At 39.9% G+C, this 16,025-nt stretch overlaps 2 protein-coding genes and 1 long non-coding RNA gene across 3 annotated transcripts; 1 reads left to right on the forward strand and 2 right to left on the reverse strand.

Moving 5' to 3' along the window:
- The first annotated feature begins 1,208 nt into the window (after positions 1-1,208).
- Positions 1,209-3,653, forward strand: LOC126585675 (uncharacterized). Its single transcript, XR_007610620.1, has 3 exons — positions 1,209-1,384; positions 2,619-2,678; positions 3,443-3,653. It is a non-coding gene; the product is annotated as an uncharacterized LOC126585675 (long non-coding RNA).
- Positions 3,654-5,761: 2,108 nt separating this feature from the next.
- Positions 5,762-7,894, reverse strand: LOC126584355 (amino acid transporter AVT3B-like). The gene is made up of 2 exons (XM_050248761.1): positions 7,828-7,894; positions 5,762-6,886 (listed from the first exon to the last, which is right to left on the reverse strand). Exons 1-2 carry the CDS (start codon positions 7,892-7,894, stop codon positions 6,450-6,452), a joined length of 504 nt encoding a protein of 167 aa, XP_050104718.1. The 3' UTR covers positions 5,762-6,449.
- LOC126585657 (disease resistance protein RPV1-like) lies at positions 7,557-12,764 on the reverse strand. The gene is made up of 6 exons (XM_050250121.1): positions 12,575-12,764; positions 11,860-12,472; positions 10,638-11,730; positions 10,199-10,489; positions 8,611-10,101; positions 7,557-8,465 (listed from the first exon to the last, which is right to left on the reverse strand). Coding segments are annotated over exons 1-6 (3,990 nt in total). The 5' UTR covers positions 12,576-12,764; the 3' UTR covers positions 7,557-7,964.
- Between the last annotated feature and the right edge of the window lie 3,261 nt (positions 12,765-16,025).

Below are 16,025 nucleotides of genomic sequence, written 5' to 3' on the forward strand. Positions count from 1 at the left end.
TGTTAGGGACTGCTACATTGATGAAGTATAAAAATTGTGAGAGATCTAAAGTTAGCGTATATATTCAACGCAATTGATTTTCAAGGAGGAAATGCAAACTAAAGAAGATTAAAAAAGTCATTTTCATATCATTGAACTTTGAAGTTACAGCTCAAATAGTTTTACATCCTTGGCTAAAGGCAACTATCCTAGAATGGCTAACTATGCGTCAGCATCTTCAACTTAACATTTACTTTCTTGACCTCTTCAATCTTCTGGTGAAGTTGGTTGGGTTGCTCCTTCAACCTCTCAATGTCAAAAAACACCCATGTAATCCTTGCCTCCATAGCAGAGCCTTCGTCCACAAGTCCTACTGAAGTCTTTGACATTGATCCTAAAACTGACAAGGTCGTAGTAGTTGATCCCGAAGCATACATTTATGATGATGAAGTGATCAAGAAAGTAGAAGCTATAGGGAAGTCTGGGCTTGTGGATATCAGTGCAAGGGAAGATAGTTTTGTATTCACAAATGGAATCTACTGGTGCAATTAAAGTTGTTTGGCTACTCCTCAACACCATAGAAGTCCTGAAACAGCCTTTCTGAGGAGATTGTAAAGACCAAAGCCCAGTTGTGAATAACATCTACGACCTTGCTTGAGGACCTTAGCCTGAAGACTTGCATCATGTCAAGAATGGTAGGAGAAGTCCATGCAGGCCCCAAGGAGTGTACTCCTCCCTCTTCGAGGAAAAAAGAAGTCTACAGGCCTACCCGAGGGCGATGAAGGTCATTGAGTAAGCGGCGCATAGTGGAAATGCCTTCACCAGTTTCACAGGGAGATTGAGTTTGAAACACCCCAACCCCCTTTTTATATTTTAAAATTTGTTTAGTCCTTAATTGGTGAGCCCATGGGGCCCACCTTATTTTATTTTATTTTTGTGTGTGTGTTTTCCCGGTCTCTCTCTCTCTCTTTTCTTTTCTCCATCTCTCCCGTGCTCATTCTCAGCACTCTCTCCTTCTCCCCGTGAACCAAAACCACACACCCATAACCCATATCCTAAAATCATCAAATCACAATTTCAACACCACCATCGTCTTTATCTCGTCGTTACGAACTCAACCATAGTATTAGCATCTTGAAAGTCGAACCACGAAGCCCCGTACACGAGCTCCGGCGAGTACCGCCCCTTTCGAGGCCATTTCCAGCCAAACCACGATGAGTTGGCCAGCGTGTAAGGTATCAATCTCTTTGTCTCCTTGAGTACTACAACTTTCCTTTTTATTTTACTCAATTTCGTTGAGTATTGAAGAAGTTATACGCATTTGAATCTTACCTAGTTTCTGGCGAGTCCGACAACTTTCGAGGCATTTTTCGGCCAAACCACGGCGAGTTAGACGTCGTGTGAGGTACCATTCTCTTCTTCTCTTCGAGGGCTACAACTTTTGTTTTTGTCTCGCTTGATTTCGTTGAATAGTGACAAAGTTATGGCCGTTTAAAATGGGGTGGTTTTCCGGCCGAATTTCCGGCCTTCTTCTTCCTTGGCAACAGGCCATCCGGCCTTTCCCTTCCCCTTGGGCCTTAAGCCCGTTAAACCCCAGCCCCCCTTAGTTTTTAAATTTTGTTCTTTTGTTTTTAAAACCCAAATACCTAAAGGCCTTGGGCCCGTGTACTAAACCCCATAGCCCAGCCCGTTTTTGTTTTATTTAATTATTTATTTTTAGCAGCCCAAAGGGCCTTGGGCCGGATTTAAATGAAAGGGCTTAAAGCCCTGTCCTTTTTATGAGGCCTTAGGGCCTTTGTGGTGTGTGTGTGTGTGTGTGTGTGTGTGAGTTTGTGTGTGTGTGTTTAAGTGTGTGTGCGTGTATGTATATGCATGCCATGCATGCATGTGCATGCCGTGCATGTGTGTGTGTGTAAGTGTAAGTGTGTGTTGTGTGTGGTTTGGGCCACCCCTTTTCACCCTAATACCCTTTTAACCCAAAACCTTAGAAAACCCAAAACCCAATAGATCCTAATCCTATTTAACCTAAACCTAAACCCTAATCCGGATTTCAAGCCTAAAACCCGTTTGACCTAATTTGACCGTTGATCCCCGGTCAACGTTGACTTTAGGGTTGACTTTTCGGGTTTTCGTCCGGGACCCTTCTTAGGGTAAAACGACGTTCTGAATCCGTTTCCAATGTCCGTTTTCCCAAATTCAATTGCTATTATATAGTTTTATTAATTGTACCATTTAATGTGCTTAGACCATCTCCAACCCTGGGCTAAAAGCCAAATTACCCCCCAAATTACCCCCCCAAACACTCTCCAACCCATGCTAAAATTTTAGGCTAAATGCCAAATGCTATTTCTGGGCCAAATACCCCCCAGCTTTCCCCCCGGGCTAAATGCGAAATGTTTATCGGAATTTAAATTTTTTTAGATTAAAATGTTCATAAAATTAATTTACAATAATCTACATATTTATTTTTTTTTTAAATGATTTAAGAAAAAAATTTAGGCTAATTTCATTCTTTAATAATTCCGGGCTAAAATTTTAGGATAGAAGGGTTGGAGCAGAAAAGATGTTTCTGGGCTAAAAGCTAAATTTTCCGGGCTAAAAAATTTGGCTTTTAGCCCAAGGGTTGGAGATGGTCTTAGGGGCAATTATTGTGACGTTTCCGTCTTCGCTAGTAGCGCAGCTTTTGGCAACTAAGTACTGTGAGTGGACCCCTTCTAAAATTACATGATTTTATAGTTTAATTGCATAAATGATTAGCATGCCTACGAATTTATGAAGTGATTTATGTGAAGCCTGTTGATTTAATATATTGATTATCGTCTCGTGTTTTGGTGAGGAATTATTTGTTAGCCTATATTGAGCTATATTTTAATATATATCGTATTTTTTATTAAAAACCATGAACTGGTAGACTATCTGATAAATGACGATAGGATGCTAGAACATGTTTTGAACCCCTCTTTATAGTGTAGACGATGATCGGTAACCTACGCTATGAAGTGGTATTTACGAGAGGCGTAACATTTTGTGCGTACCTAGTAGACACTATGCCGCCTGGGGCGAGGATCTGGTGTTGGCATTTAGGCCGGGAGAAATAATCCCTAGCTACGGGCTGAGGGACATGAAGAGGCATTGGGCCGGGTGGTCGTTATCTCTGGCTACGGGCGCAGAGACTGAGGTGCAGGCACTGGGCCGGGAGTTATATTTATTCAGTGATCTTTCTAGCAACACACCGCGTTTATGAGACGATTTATGAGACGTTTACTGTTTTGATTTCTGCGATGAGATTCCGCAATATGGCTTTTGAGATATTTTGGCATGCTAGGATTTTTATTAAATCCATCACTTATTATGCTAGTAGTTTTCATTTATATAAACTGTGGGGGTTAGTATCTTGATAACTGTTTTATTATTATTATATATAAACTTGGTCCACTCACCTTTGTTTTGCGCCCCCATTCAGGACTTAGAATTAAGGCACCTAATCCCGGCGTGGAGGCACTTTCGCAGCAGCATCTTCGGATCCTCTCGATGTAGGACCCACTCCTTTATTCATTAAATTTTATCTTAATTCTTTTTAGTGATTAGGTTTAGTTGTATGCTCTGAGCACGTTCCTAAAACTTTTAACTCATTGTATTTCAAATTTCTAACCCTTATTTATTTCTTATTCTTAGCTTTTGTATCAATTAATGGCTTTCGTCACCCTCGGGTGTCGGCCAGTACGTGTCGATCCTGGTATTCGGGGAATATCAGGGTCGGGGCGTGTCAGAGTTCGAGCCACTTTGGGTGTCATTGAGGGAGTTTGAGAGGAAGATGAGAAGAAAATCAGAATTAGGGGACAATAGCTGAAGAACAAGGAAAGTTTCTGAATTTTTGGGAATTCTAGGAATTCGAAAGTTTGAAGTTGCTAAGGTATTTTGCCAAGGGGTTTAGGTGAGGATTATATAGTAAGTGGCCAATTAATGATGGAATTTATGGGTTAGTGCAAAGGTCTTAGTTAACAAACGGTTACTTTAAATGGTGCAAATCCTGAGTGAAGGTGTGCGACGACTATTTAATCATTATTAGCACCTGGGATTGCAACATCAACAATGATTAAATGGGGCACTGTTTGGATTAATATTTGAACATTGGGCTGCAAGTGTGTGGAAACCCAAAGATGCCAATTAAAAGAAGACTTGCCCGAAGCCCAACATCAAGCCCAGAGACAAATTGGTACATTCTCATTAATGCATAGACCATGTGTCTATGATTTAAATGTCAAGTGATGGAGACTAACTCACAGTCAGCCAAAAAGTACTTTTCAGTGGCAATACAAGTAAAAAAGATGATGAGTCACTACCCTTCAATTGCTTTCAGGCAAGAGCAAAGCTACAACAGTCGGGCTAAAACACTTATAAAAGGAAAAAGAGGGCCCAAAGACAAGAACACTCAACCAATCAAACAAATAAACATACAAACTCTGCTCTCAAGCCAGATTTGCATCCAAAAGTTGTAATCAGCCCAGATCTCAGTCATTTTCAGGATATTTCCCTACAAAAGCTATCTTTTGTCTTGTTTAGAAGCTCTGCTATCACCCCTAGTGGCGTAGTATCGATTCCGTTATGTAAACTAGTTTACCATCCATCCCTTTTTATGTAAACTCAAAGAGAAGTGATTGCAAGAAGTTCAAACCTTACCAGACAAGGTGAAATCTTGCCCAAAACTCTTTGTTTATTCTCTGAATTTGTAGATCTATTACTTAATGCATTCTCCAGTATATATTCAAGTCATATCCGCATGTTTTCCTACTTTAAAAGTCTTATTCATATCTGGATCTGGTCAGTTTAATGGATATGCTTTCATTTAAAACCAATCAAGAATCAAACAAATGACTTAAGGGATATAGACTCCCCTCATTTGAACATACAAGACTATGAATTGAAAGTCCATGTTCGCAAGGCAAGAAAAATAACTTAATGTGGACTTAATCCATCCACGACAATCCTTTGATAACAAGAAGTCTGAGTAACTTGGGGCTCAAGTAATCGACTGAAACATACTTGTTCTACATTTGTTATACTAAGATAGCAGTAGCACACCTAGCACTTGGTTAGTTTTGATTGCGAGCCTCAAGTCCTAAACCTAAGACCCCACAAAGGTACATTTCAGAACTAACTTTGTACTCTTCTTGTAGCATATCAACAAGCAAGAGTCTGACTACACATCCAAAGTGCCAATCCTTTGGGGAGCTGTGCTGAGGACCGAGGATCCCTCTCCGAAGAAATCTTCGCCCGAATAATACCGTTAATACTTTTAGCATAGTCATCTAATTGGTCGACAGGCTCGAACAAGGTACATGAGGTTTTGGATTTGTCTTCCTCTGGTTGGTCAGCCCCAGCAAAAATCCCCATGCCAGTATACGAACTTACAAAGGGTGCAGCAAGCTTACCCAGTATTTATCGTTGTCACAGCTTCTAATGTGGACGAGCCCCTCGTTCCCACCACTCTGCTTTCTCCACTTCAAACTTTGTGAAGTCACTCCACGCCTCATCTCCAATGACTTTCAAAATCCCTGCTGCCACGTTCTCATTTTCTTCATGTATGATGTAATGTAGCACAAATATTTGTTGTTGTGGCTTGATTTCAGCACATCAAACCTCGGCAGAGTTGGCATTTTAATTCTCTCTTTCTAGTTTCTATCTCATTCGTTCTCAAACAAGTCAATTCAATTTTTCTTTGTACAAGATGTATTCTATGTTTAACGTACTTTACTAGCACACAACAGAAGAATAATGAGGATTCATAAACAGCAAATGAAACAAACCTTTCCAAAACTAGAAAAAGCTCCCAAATCAAAAACTCAAAACATTTTCCGTGACAAATGACAATGCAAGCCCTTCATTAGATTGTGGTAAATTTCTCTAAGCATCAGACCTTTACAGGTTTTGAATAATGATGCAATCAAACTGTGATGACAAATTTTTTAGTCATACAGATAAAATCAGTCAATCTATGCTAATCAAAGTACACATCAACTCGTATAACCTTCATATACTTTGGCAGCAATCATCTCCTGGAGAGCAGACCAAGTTCCTGAAACCGCAAGAACAACTCCCAACACCAAAATGCTCACATCAGAGCAACATTGCCCCTACCCCATCTCACTCTTGAACACGATCAGATGAAACAGAGTTGGCACCACAAACCCTAATGCACAGCACACACCACTCCTGTCACATCCCGACCCGAGGTGGATCACTTCCCGGGCCCGCTCCACCACCGTAGCACGATATTGTCCGCTTTAGGCTCCGACTACGCCCTTACGGTTTTGTTTCTGGGAACTCACGAGCAACTTCCCAGTGGATCACCCATCCTGGGAGTGCTCTAACCCCCTTCTCGCTTAACTTCGGAGTTCCTACGGAACTCGAAGCCAGTGAGCTCCCAAAAGACCTCGTGCTAGGTAGGGATAGGAATATACATTTAAGGATCACTCCCCTGGACGATGTGGGATCTTACAACTCCTCACCAACGACATGAAATCCGCGAAATTGTGGACCAACAGTGCCACCAAGATCACTGCCAAAACCAGCACCCATCTCATCCACAAGCAATACCTCCCTCCCCAAAACCGCCTTTCGACAATCTCATACACCGGGTTCATCATAATAGGCAATGTGAAGAACAGATTCACCACAAGGCCAAGCTTCACCAGGGTACTAATCAATCCTGCACCGTAATTAGCCGTGATCATATCCTTGGTTTGGTCCCCAAATGCAAAATAACCAAGAGCTCCAAAGCTTCCATACATCAGAGAAATGAATGTCATTGTCCAAGCCAGAACCTTCCCAAACTTGTCCTTGTCTTTCGCCTCGGACTCCAATGGCAGAACCATCCCAACCCCTTCGAATGAGTACACCGCCACGCCTAGTCCATAAAAGAACAAATGGGTCAGTATTGCAATCGAATTCAACCCCCAATTAGAACGGAAAACACCCCCAAATGTAGAAGCTTTTGGGTGCCAATCCCAAAATCTGGGGTGTCAAATCGGATTAAGCCCCCTAAATTACCAAAATACACCCTTCCCCCTTAAATTGTAATTTTACAATTAAGCCCTCGAGGCTTCGATTCAAATTTGTTTTTGACGTTATATACACACACGTACATGAATATGATTAGGGAAACTCAAGAAAGTATAAGAAATTGAATTTCGAGGCTCAAAAATTAATTAGGACACCCACTCAGGGGCAAAATAGTCATTTCACATGTTTCGAAAATAAAATACAATATTTTAAGGAACAGTATTTTGCCGTTGTACAAGGATGGCTGACTGAACCATCACTTGTTGAATTTGAAAATTTGCTTGCCAATCAAGAAGCTATGACTAAACAAATGGGATGAGTTTCGTCTAAAGGTGAGGAGGAAGCACTCTACATCAAAAAAAAATAAAGGCAGCTTCAAACAGCATGTCGATGGTGGATCTAAAAGAAATGTTGACAAGGCGAAAAGTCATCAAGGAGAAGGAAGTTCTTGGCCAGGGGGAGCTCCAAAGTATCACGGCAACCGTGGTCATTTCATGTTGCTCGTGTGATTTCAATTTTACAGCAATAATTTGTGATTTCAACTTAATTTAGTGCTTGACGTTGGCCTCAAATCAAAACAATCGGTAATATTAATTAGCAGCATGCAAATGTGGAGGCTGCAACAAGATTATGGAACGGATATTGATCTTTTGAATGAAGCCGTACGTTCAACTTCAAGCTGAAACCCATCTCTTTACATCCAGTGCCACTTTGTAAAATAAACTTCAGTAAAAAGAAAAGAAGCATACCTTACACATGGGTTGGTTGTAGTACAGAACAATCAACGATTGCCAATGTCATCATCCACTTCCACTCGCTTCACTCTCATCACTTCGAATGGCTTCTCCCCCATCACTTCCACTCGCCTCAGACTCATCTTGTCGCATATCAGCTACTACTTCAGGCTCCTTCGAAATGACATCTCATTTTAACTTCTCAGCATCGTCGGCATACAACAGGCAGATCCCACATTTTTCCACTTTCACATAGGACAGGAGTTGGTCTGGACAATTCCGTGGGCAAGAGAAGTGGACAGAGGCCTCGGTGACGAGTTTGTAAAAGTCATTGGAGAGTTTTGCTTCCTTATCAAGTTTGAAGGCGTTATACCACACATACATGTGATATGGATTGAAAATGTAGTCATGCCGTTCTCCATATCCACACGGGAAAATGAAATGACGACTGATTTCCTGGCTTTCACCGTCATTATTTTTTAAAGTGAATTTAACTCCCAACCTCAAAAGCGGATATTGGCCATATGCGACAACAACAGAGAAAGCAAAACCCAAGAACCCTGCACGAAACCAATCTGGAGGAAGCTCTATGTTTACCGAAGATCCCCCATTTTGATAGCTGAACCAAACTGGAATTTGCCTTCCCGGGCATACAATGGTAACCAAAGGCCGCCGATAAGGGTACTTTTCCTATAACATTGGTGGACATCGTATTATTTATATGATAAGAAAATAGAAGCTCCTCCAGGTCTAATTTGTTAGAGAGCAAAGATACATTTGTATTCAATTTAATCACAAGAGTGAGAAAAACAGGGGGAGAGAGAGAGAGACATACATTATCCTCTTCTATAAACATGGACGATGCAGTTGCCACTCGCAAAATTCTGAGCTGTGCATCAGCCATTATGTTGCTCTTTGCATTCCGATCCAATGCTCGGCAATTAGAAAATTTAAGCACCCCAGGAAAAAGTTCATATTTGTCCCAACATTGTACGAGTGCAGCCCTTGAACTTAACACTGTCTTCAGGGATGTGCAGCCATCTGCTTCAAGACAACATATCACCGGGAGCTCTGGTAACGATTCAAGTCTATTGCACATGATTAAGCACAGGCGAGACAGCTGAGAAGCTTGTTTTATGCTTGCGGGTATGTTCTTAATTTTGGTTCCACTTAAATCTAAATCACGTAATGAGGTTAAGCAAATGAGACCAGAAGGGATTTCGGATATACCGCTGTAACTGAGGTCTAGTACTTCCAAAGAAAGCAAACTGACTAAGACAGTAGCAGGAAGCAAAGTTTCAAGTTTCCAACAGGAAAAGAAGCTGAGAGTTCTGAGTTTGGTTAAACTGTAGATGCTGTTTGGGAAAAACTCAAAGTTCTTGCACAGACGAAGATCTAGTGTTTCAAGCCCAATTAGACATTTGATTGATGATGGAAGCTCTTTAACCAATGTCCCTTCTAAACAAAGAAACTCCAGATCTTGCATTAGCTCCAATATTTCAGGAAATTCGTAAAATGCAGAGCAGCCAGTGAGATCAAGTCCCTCAAGAGATTTCAACTTGCAAATGCTCGTTGGAAGGCATATAAGCTTTTCACAACCTTTCAGTCGAAGTTTTTTCAGAACATAGAGAAACTCAATTGATGAGTGTAGTTCTTTAATCGATGTTCCTTCTAAACTGAGAAACTCCAGTTGTTCCATAGGCTCCACGATTTCTGGGAAGTTATTGAATTTAGAGCAACCAGTGAGATCAAGTTCCTTAAGAGATTTCAGCGTACAAATGCCGGTCGGGAGAGTCACGAGCATTTTGCAATCTTTCAGTTGAATTGTGGTGAGACTAAAGAGGTGCTCCAGTGATGATACAGGCAATACTTCTATTGTTGTTCCAGTCAAATCTAATACACTTATATCCCTGGGAAGCTCCGAAAACTCACCAAGAGAGAAACAGTGCTTTAGATTAAAAGTACCAGAGACTTTCAGCTTACATCTGCAGCTTGGAAGTTTCTTAAGCTTTCTACAATATCCAATGTTAAGCCTAGATATTTTTTCATTAGACCAAACTGATGAAGGCAATTCCGTTATACCAGTGCCTGTTAAACTTAAGAATTCAATATTGCCTGGCATCTCAGGAAGATGTTCGAGACGCATGCAACATCCAAGATTAAGATAAGTAAGCTTGTCAAGGTATTCAAAATACGAAGGTATTTTAACCAAACTTTCACAGTCAAGAAGATTTATATGCTCAAGTTTTGGACTCCGAGAGAGATTTGGCACTTCAGTTAGATCTTCGGAATAACAAAGATTGATCACTTTTAAGTTCATCAGATTCTGTAGAAAAAGTTGAAGAGAAATAGCAAGAATTAATAACTAATTATCGTGACTTTCTACACAACATTTATACATGAACTAAAATAAGAATAAATACCTTGTCGTCTTTCCAAAGCTGTTGAACATGGCTGTTGGGCATATGAAGCTCAACAAGATTTTCCGGAGAAAACTTTAACGGCAAAGATTTCAAAGGATATCCACGCCAGTAAAGATAACGAAGAGAATTTGGAAGATGTAGAGAAACCTTTAATTTGCAGGAGTTGCCAGTCTTAGAAAAATCCACACTTAGCAATATTAGCTTAGACATCGATCTGAAATCTGCATCGTTCAATTCTAGCTCTTCAAACTCAGATCCGTTAAAGAATATGGCTTGAACCGATGCTGTTCCCTGACAATCAAGAACAAAGTAAAAATGTGAATACAACATATATCCAACAAAACTTAATTGAAACTGCATTCATAGGAATCCTACTTGTTCATCAAAAGTTTGCTGGTTTTTTTTTCTTCTTAGGAAAGTGAATGCATTTGACTCTTACCGTGTTATTTCTCAATACATGATACACATCCTCAGCACTAAACAACCTACTGCGTTTTCCAGGCTCTTCAATACATTGCTCCAAAACAATTGCCCTGCCCATTTCTTGAAGTAAATCATGCATCTCTATTTTTCTCCATGTTGAAACAATTGATATGAGAGACATGTCGATGAGAACCCTAGTTCCGGATGCTATAGAGAACCCACGAATATCAAACATTTTTTTTACATCATCCATACGCTTTCCTTTATGAAAACATGCTATATCCAGAAATATCTCCTTCTCATTTTTTTCTAATTCATCATAACTTCGTCTCAACACTTTATGGATTTTTTCACTTGGAAATTGTTTCAATTTTTTCAATTCGTCTTCCCACTCTTCTTTGCTCTTGCCATGAAATGAGGACCCCATCGTTTTAAGAGCTAACGGATTGCCTCCAGCATAATCCACCACCATCAGTGATAACTTTGTATAATCTGTTGTAGGAGTGCTATTCTTGAAAGCATTCAAATGAAAGAGCTGAAGAGCTTCATCCGGTTTCAATCCCTCAATCTCATAGATCTTGTCGTCTTCAACAGTTTGCTTAAGTGTGTTCCTATCTCTACTTGTTATAATGATTCTACTTCCAGTGCCATACCGAAGATGATCGCCAGCTAGATGCTCCATTTGCATTGGATCACTCACATCATCAAGAACAACAAGGACCCTTGTACGGCTGAGTCTTTCTCGAACAAAAGTTGATCCTATGGGTAGATCTTTTTCCCTTAATATCTCACTAAGAAGTGTATTTTGCAAGCGGTCTAGTCCATTTGTTTGTCCTGATATCTCTCTAACATTTTTAAGAAAACAACAAGCTTCAAACTTAGAAGAGAGCCTGCGAAATACAGCCTCGGCGAGAGTGGTCTTGCCAATACCACCCATGCCCCAAATGCCTACAGTGCAAACATCTACTGTATCATTCACGCATAATAACAATTCAATTTGTTCAATGTGGGTTTTAATTCCAACCAGGCCTTTTAAATAACATGACGATTCGCGAATCAATATGTTCCAAATAGTGTCGACAACTTTCTTAACTAAGTCAGCCTCCGTCCTGGCATATAGAATTATGAAGGACAAACAATTGTTTATAAGTACAAACTTCCTTAATGAATCTAGTATGAATAGAAAAACTTTTGAGTACATGCGGAAATTTGTATTATTAAGTTAGGGAGTTAGTTACCCTGTTTTGCTGGAATGATCAAATCCAGATATACCGGATGCTTCTTTCAAAGCGGCCCTCCAGTTGTGCACCTTGTCATTCCTGTTCTTGAAACGTTTCTCAAGTTGAGAAAATGCATCTGCATAACTCCCCTGTTGTTTTCGTACATCTGATGGGTTGATGTCGTAAAAAATAGGTATAACCATATGCCCATATTTTTCCTTGCGCTTCAGCATATGTACCAGTTCATCCAAACACCAAGAGGAAGAAGCATAGTTTTGTGAGAAAATGACTACTGAAACAGTAGATTTCTCGATTGCTTCTAGAAGGGCAGGTCTGATGTCGGCTCCTCTATTAAGTCTGTAATCTATGTATGTTTCGATTTTCTTCTGAAGTAAGGCCTCATGAAGATGGCTGGTGACACCAAGGCGGGTGTCCTCACCTCTGAAACTAACAAAGACATCGTACTTTTCACGAGGAAGGGGAATATCACCATCATCATCATCATGATCGGTAGCAGCAGAAGAATCCCGAGAAGAAAATGTTAATGATCTGCACCACATGTACAGCAGAGTCATGATGGTGATGAAAACTTGACAGAATCCGATGAACTCCATCTCTACTGTATCTAACACTGAAAATCAAGCAAATGAAGCGAGTAATTGGTTATAGATAGACGAAAGAACATCTGATATTTGAGATGAACGGGATAGAATAGAACTAGAGCAGATTTTACTTCACCAATTGTAGTAGTTGACTTGAGTTGACATTGACTATTTGCACAAATTGGTTACAAACACGTACTCCAGAAAATTCAACAGACATGAAAATATAGAATGTAGAAGGGAAGTTGCCCAAACCCTTCCTCTGAAGAAAATATACATTCAAACTTTGAAAGAATTCACGCCATTCAAATGGAATCCTTATCAAGTTGTCTGATTAATATCAATATCCATGGGACCCAGAAGATACAAAAATGGTGCAACATCTTCTCCTCCTCCTATCAGATGTACCCAGAACCCTCATACATGGACCATGACCAGTTCAACTGCTTGCAGAAGTCTCACACCTCCTCTCCTCCTAGTCTTCGTCAAAGTTGGAGAAGTAAAAGGTCCTCACTTCTGCCAAGTTGCCCCTTTGAGAGAGAGAGAAAGTGAGAGTGAGAGAGAGAGAGAGAGAGAGAGATTAAATTTTTCCGTTGAACTACAGACAGGTTATTATTGTTCAAGGTGAATGGAATAGCAGTATTATCGAATAGAAAGAGATAAGTTGGAGTTGGTTGCTTAAGCGGTATAGTGATAGCCAAGTTAGACCATTTCTCGAAAAGAAAAGAAACATACCTTACATTGGTTGTAGGGCTGGTTGGGGACGGGATCCTGAACCGAAACCCCAATCCAAATCCCAAACCAAAATATTTCGGGATGGAATTTTATATTCCAAAACCGAACCGAAACTATTTACTTCCCGAAATTCGGGATTCCCGAAACTGTTACTAGATTTTCGGGTCACTTCGGGATTGGGCCTTGAAGCCCAAAATGTTGGGCTTTTAAACTTTTTACAATTTTAAGTCTTTAAACAGTAAGCCCACCCATTTTTCGAGAAAAAAAAAAGTTAACAATTGCAGGCTTACAGTCCACTGCCCGCAGCCCACCTGTTTCACATTCCCATAAATTCAATTCAATCAAAGTTCACCACAATCTCATCTCATAATTTCAATTTTCATACCAAGCAAGCAACAACTAACAAGTTAAGCTTAAGTTCACAATTGTCTACCAAACTAGTTAATTAAAAGTGCATGCAACCAAAATGAAATAAGTTAAGTTTTACAAACCAAACTTCCGAATGAATTTAGATTAAGTTACAAACCAAAAGCAAATCATAGTCTATAACCAAAAAAGTGCATGCAACCAAAATGAAGCTTAAGTAAGGTCATTCCCTTTCGCCCCAATTCATTCCCAAGTCTCTCCAGATCGTCATACGGGATTGGACACCTGGTTACCAAGATAAATAAAAGGTATAGAGTCGGTACATCTAATTCACTGCAAGTTTACGAAATATATTACATAATTAAGAAAATTATGCATGCAGGGGAGCTCGAAATGGTTTTTCCCGTCCTCCAAAATGAAGCTGTCCAGATTCTTTCTTACCACAGAAACCACCTGGTAAAACAAAAAAATCACATGAACTAGACCTCTATAGGCATATGCAAACTGAAGGTAGAAGAATACGAAAACTTAACTGACCTTTATAGGCATCAACTGCTGTCTGTTGTAATCAACAATAACTTTAGAAGCATCAATCAAGGAATGGTGAGCTTCTTGCAAACAAGCAACTAATCTAAGCACATCATAGACACGTTATGACTTATGCAGATCATAATTTCACATTGTCCCCTATTTTCTTTTCCTTGGCTTGCCTCGTCTATCCACATTTAAGACATTAAGCATACCATTACAAAATATATTATTCAACCACCTACAATTGATATGCACATGTCTTTTCTCACAAAACTAGCAAGCACAGCCAAATCAATTTAATTTTATGAGAGAAGGACGTGTCTATGAGAACAAACACCAATACCATTATGCTTGAAGCGAAATCTATCAACAATACAAGAATGTAAAATTAGAATTCCCCGCCACATAGACATGCATATACAAACTTATAATTTCACATTGTCCCCTATTTTCTTTTCCTTGGCTTGCCTCGTCTATCCACATTTAAGACATTAAGCATACCATTACAAAATATATTATTCAACCACCTACAATTGATATGCACATATCTTTTCTCACAAAACTAGCAAGCACAGCCAAATCAATTTAATTTTATGAGAGAAGGACGTGTCTATGAGAACAAACACCAATACCATTATGCTTGAAGCGAAATCTATCAACAATACAAGAATATAAAATTAGAATTCCCCGCCACATAGACATGCATATACAAACTTATATGTACGATGCACCTTATATGAAAATAAATGCATATACAAATTCGTGCACCAACCCACCTTAATCTTAATCTGAATGAACCCACAAATTCGTGCACCCACCCTCCCAAAGGCATGCAGTATAAAACTAAGAACACAGGTTTTCCACTTGATTGCATACCCAGTCAATTGTGGGATGCTTGTATTTATAACTACATCACGATTACAGCTGAGGGTTTGAAAACCCTATTTACAAGGAGATTTGAAATTCAAAAGATATCAAAATAGAAAACAACAGATTACAAATATTTGAAAAATACATCTTGTTAACAAGGAAGCCTAATCAATTAGAAGTTTAAACAGAACTAAACTCCTGGAAGTGCGCTGGAGTTCCTCAAAGCACGGTGGGTTTAACCTCAGGTTGACTTCGTCTAACAGCCCCCCGTAAGCTAACAAGTTGTGGAACAACTGGAAGCTTGGAAACAAGTAATTTAAACCTTGAAGAAGACAACCCTTTAGTGAATAGATCAGCAAGCTGGTCCTGGGAACAAACATAATGAACCAACAGTTGACCACGAACAACTTTCTCGTGAACGTAATGGTAATCTACTTCCAAATGCTTGGTACTCGAATGAAAAACCAGATTGGATGCAAGGGCAATCGATGAGATATTGTCACACCAAATAGTTGGTTGAACCAAATGCAGATGAAGATCTTTATAAATCGACCTCAACCATGATAACTTGGCTGCAATATAAGCTAATTGCCGATACTCCGCCTCGGCACTTGATCGGGAAACCGTCTTCTACTTCTTCGAGCTCCAAGAGATAAGATTGGAACCTAAATAAATACAGAAACCACATGTGGAATGACGAGTATCTGGATTGCCAGCATAATCTGCATCAAAATAGGCTATTAACTTGGCATTTCCTGGTTTGTACAGTAACCCATGATTGTACGTAGCTTTCAGGTAACGAAGTATTCGTTTGACTGCCATCCAGTGAGTGTTCTTTAAAGAGTGTATAAATTGGCACACCTGATTTACAGCATATGATAAATCAGGCCGAGTGATTGTGAGTTACTATAGGGCTCCAACGACGCTACGATACAACTCTGGATTATCGTGAGGATCACCAACATAGGCGCTCTATTTTTTACCAGAAGACACCGGACTAGAGATTGGTTTTGCCTCAGTGAACTTAGTTCGCGTGAGTAAGTCCAAGGCGTATTTGGACTGACTAAGATGCATGGAATC

Source organism: Malus sylvestris, chromosome 10, assembly GCF_916048215.2.
Source record: "Malus sylvestris chromosome 10, drMalSylv7.2, whole genome shotgun sequence".
NCBI lineage: Eukaryota > Viridiplantae > Streptophyta > Magnoliopsida > Rosales > Rosaceae > Malus > Malus sylvestris.

What these genes read in the sequence shown, in the direction of transcription:
- LOC126584355 (XM_050248761.1), bottom strand. Translation starts at nt 7,894, where the DNA reads ATGGGGGAGAAGCCATTCGAAGTGATGAGAGTGAAGCGAGTGGAAGTG. An exon ending in GGATGATGACATTGGCAATC is followed by an intron (nt 6,887 to 7,827) that starts GTTGATTGTTCT and finishes TTTATGGACTAG; the next exon opens with GCGTGGCGGTGTACTCATTC.
- LOC126585657 (XM_050250121.1), bottom strand. An exon ending in AGCTTTGGAAAGACGACAAG is followed by an intron (nt 10,102 to 10,198) that starts GTATTTATTCTT and finishes CTTTTTCTACAG; the next exon opens with AATCTGATGAACTTAAAAGT. An exon ending in TGTTTATAGAAGAGGATAAT is followed by an intron (nt 8,466 to 8,610) that starts GTATGTCTCTCT and finishes CCAATGTTATAG; the next exon opens with GAAAAGTACCCTTATCGGCG.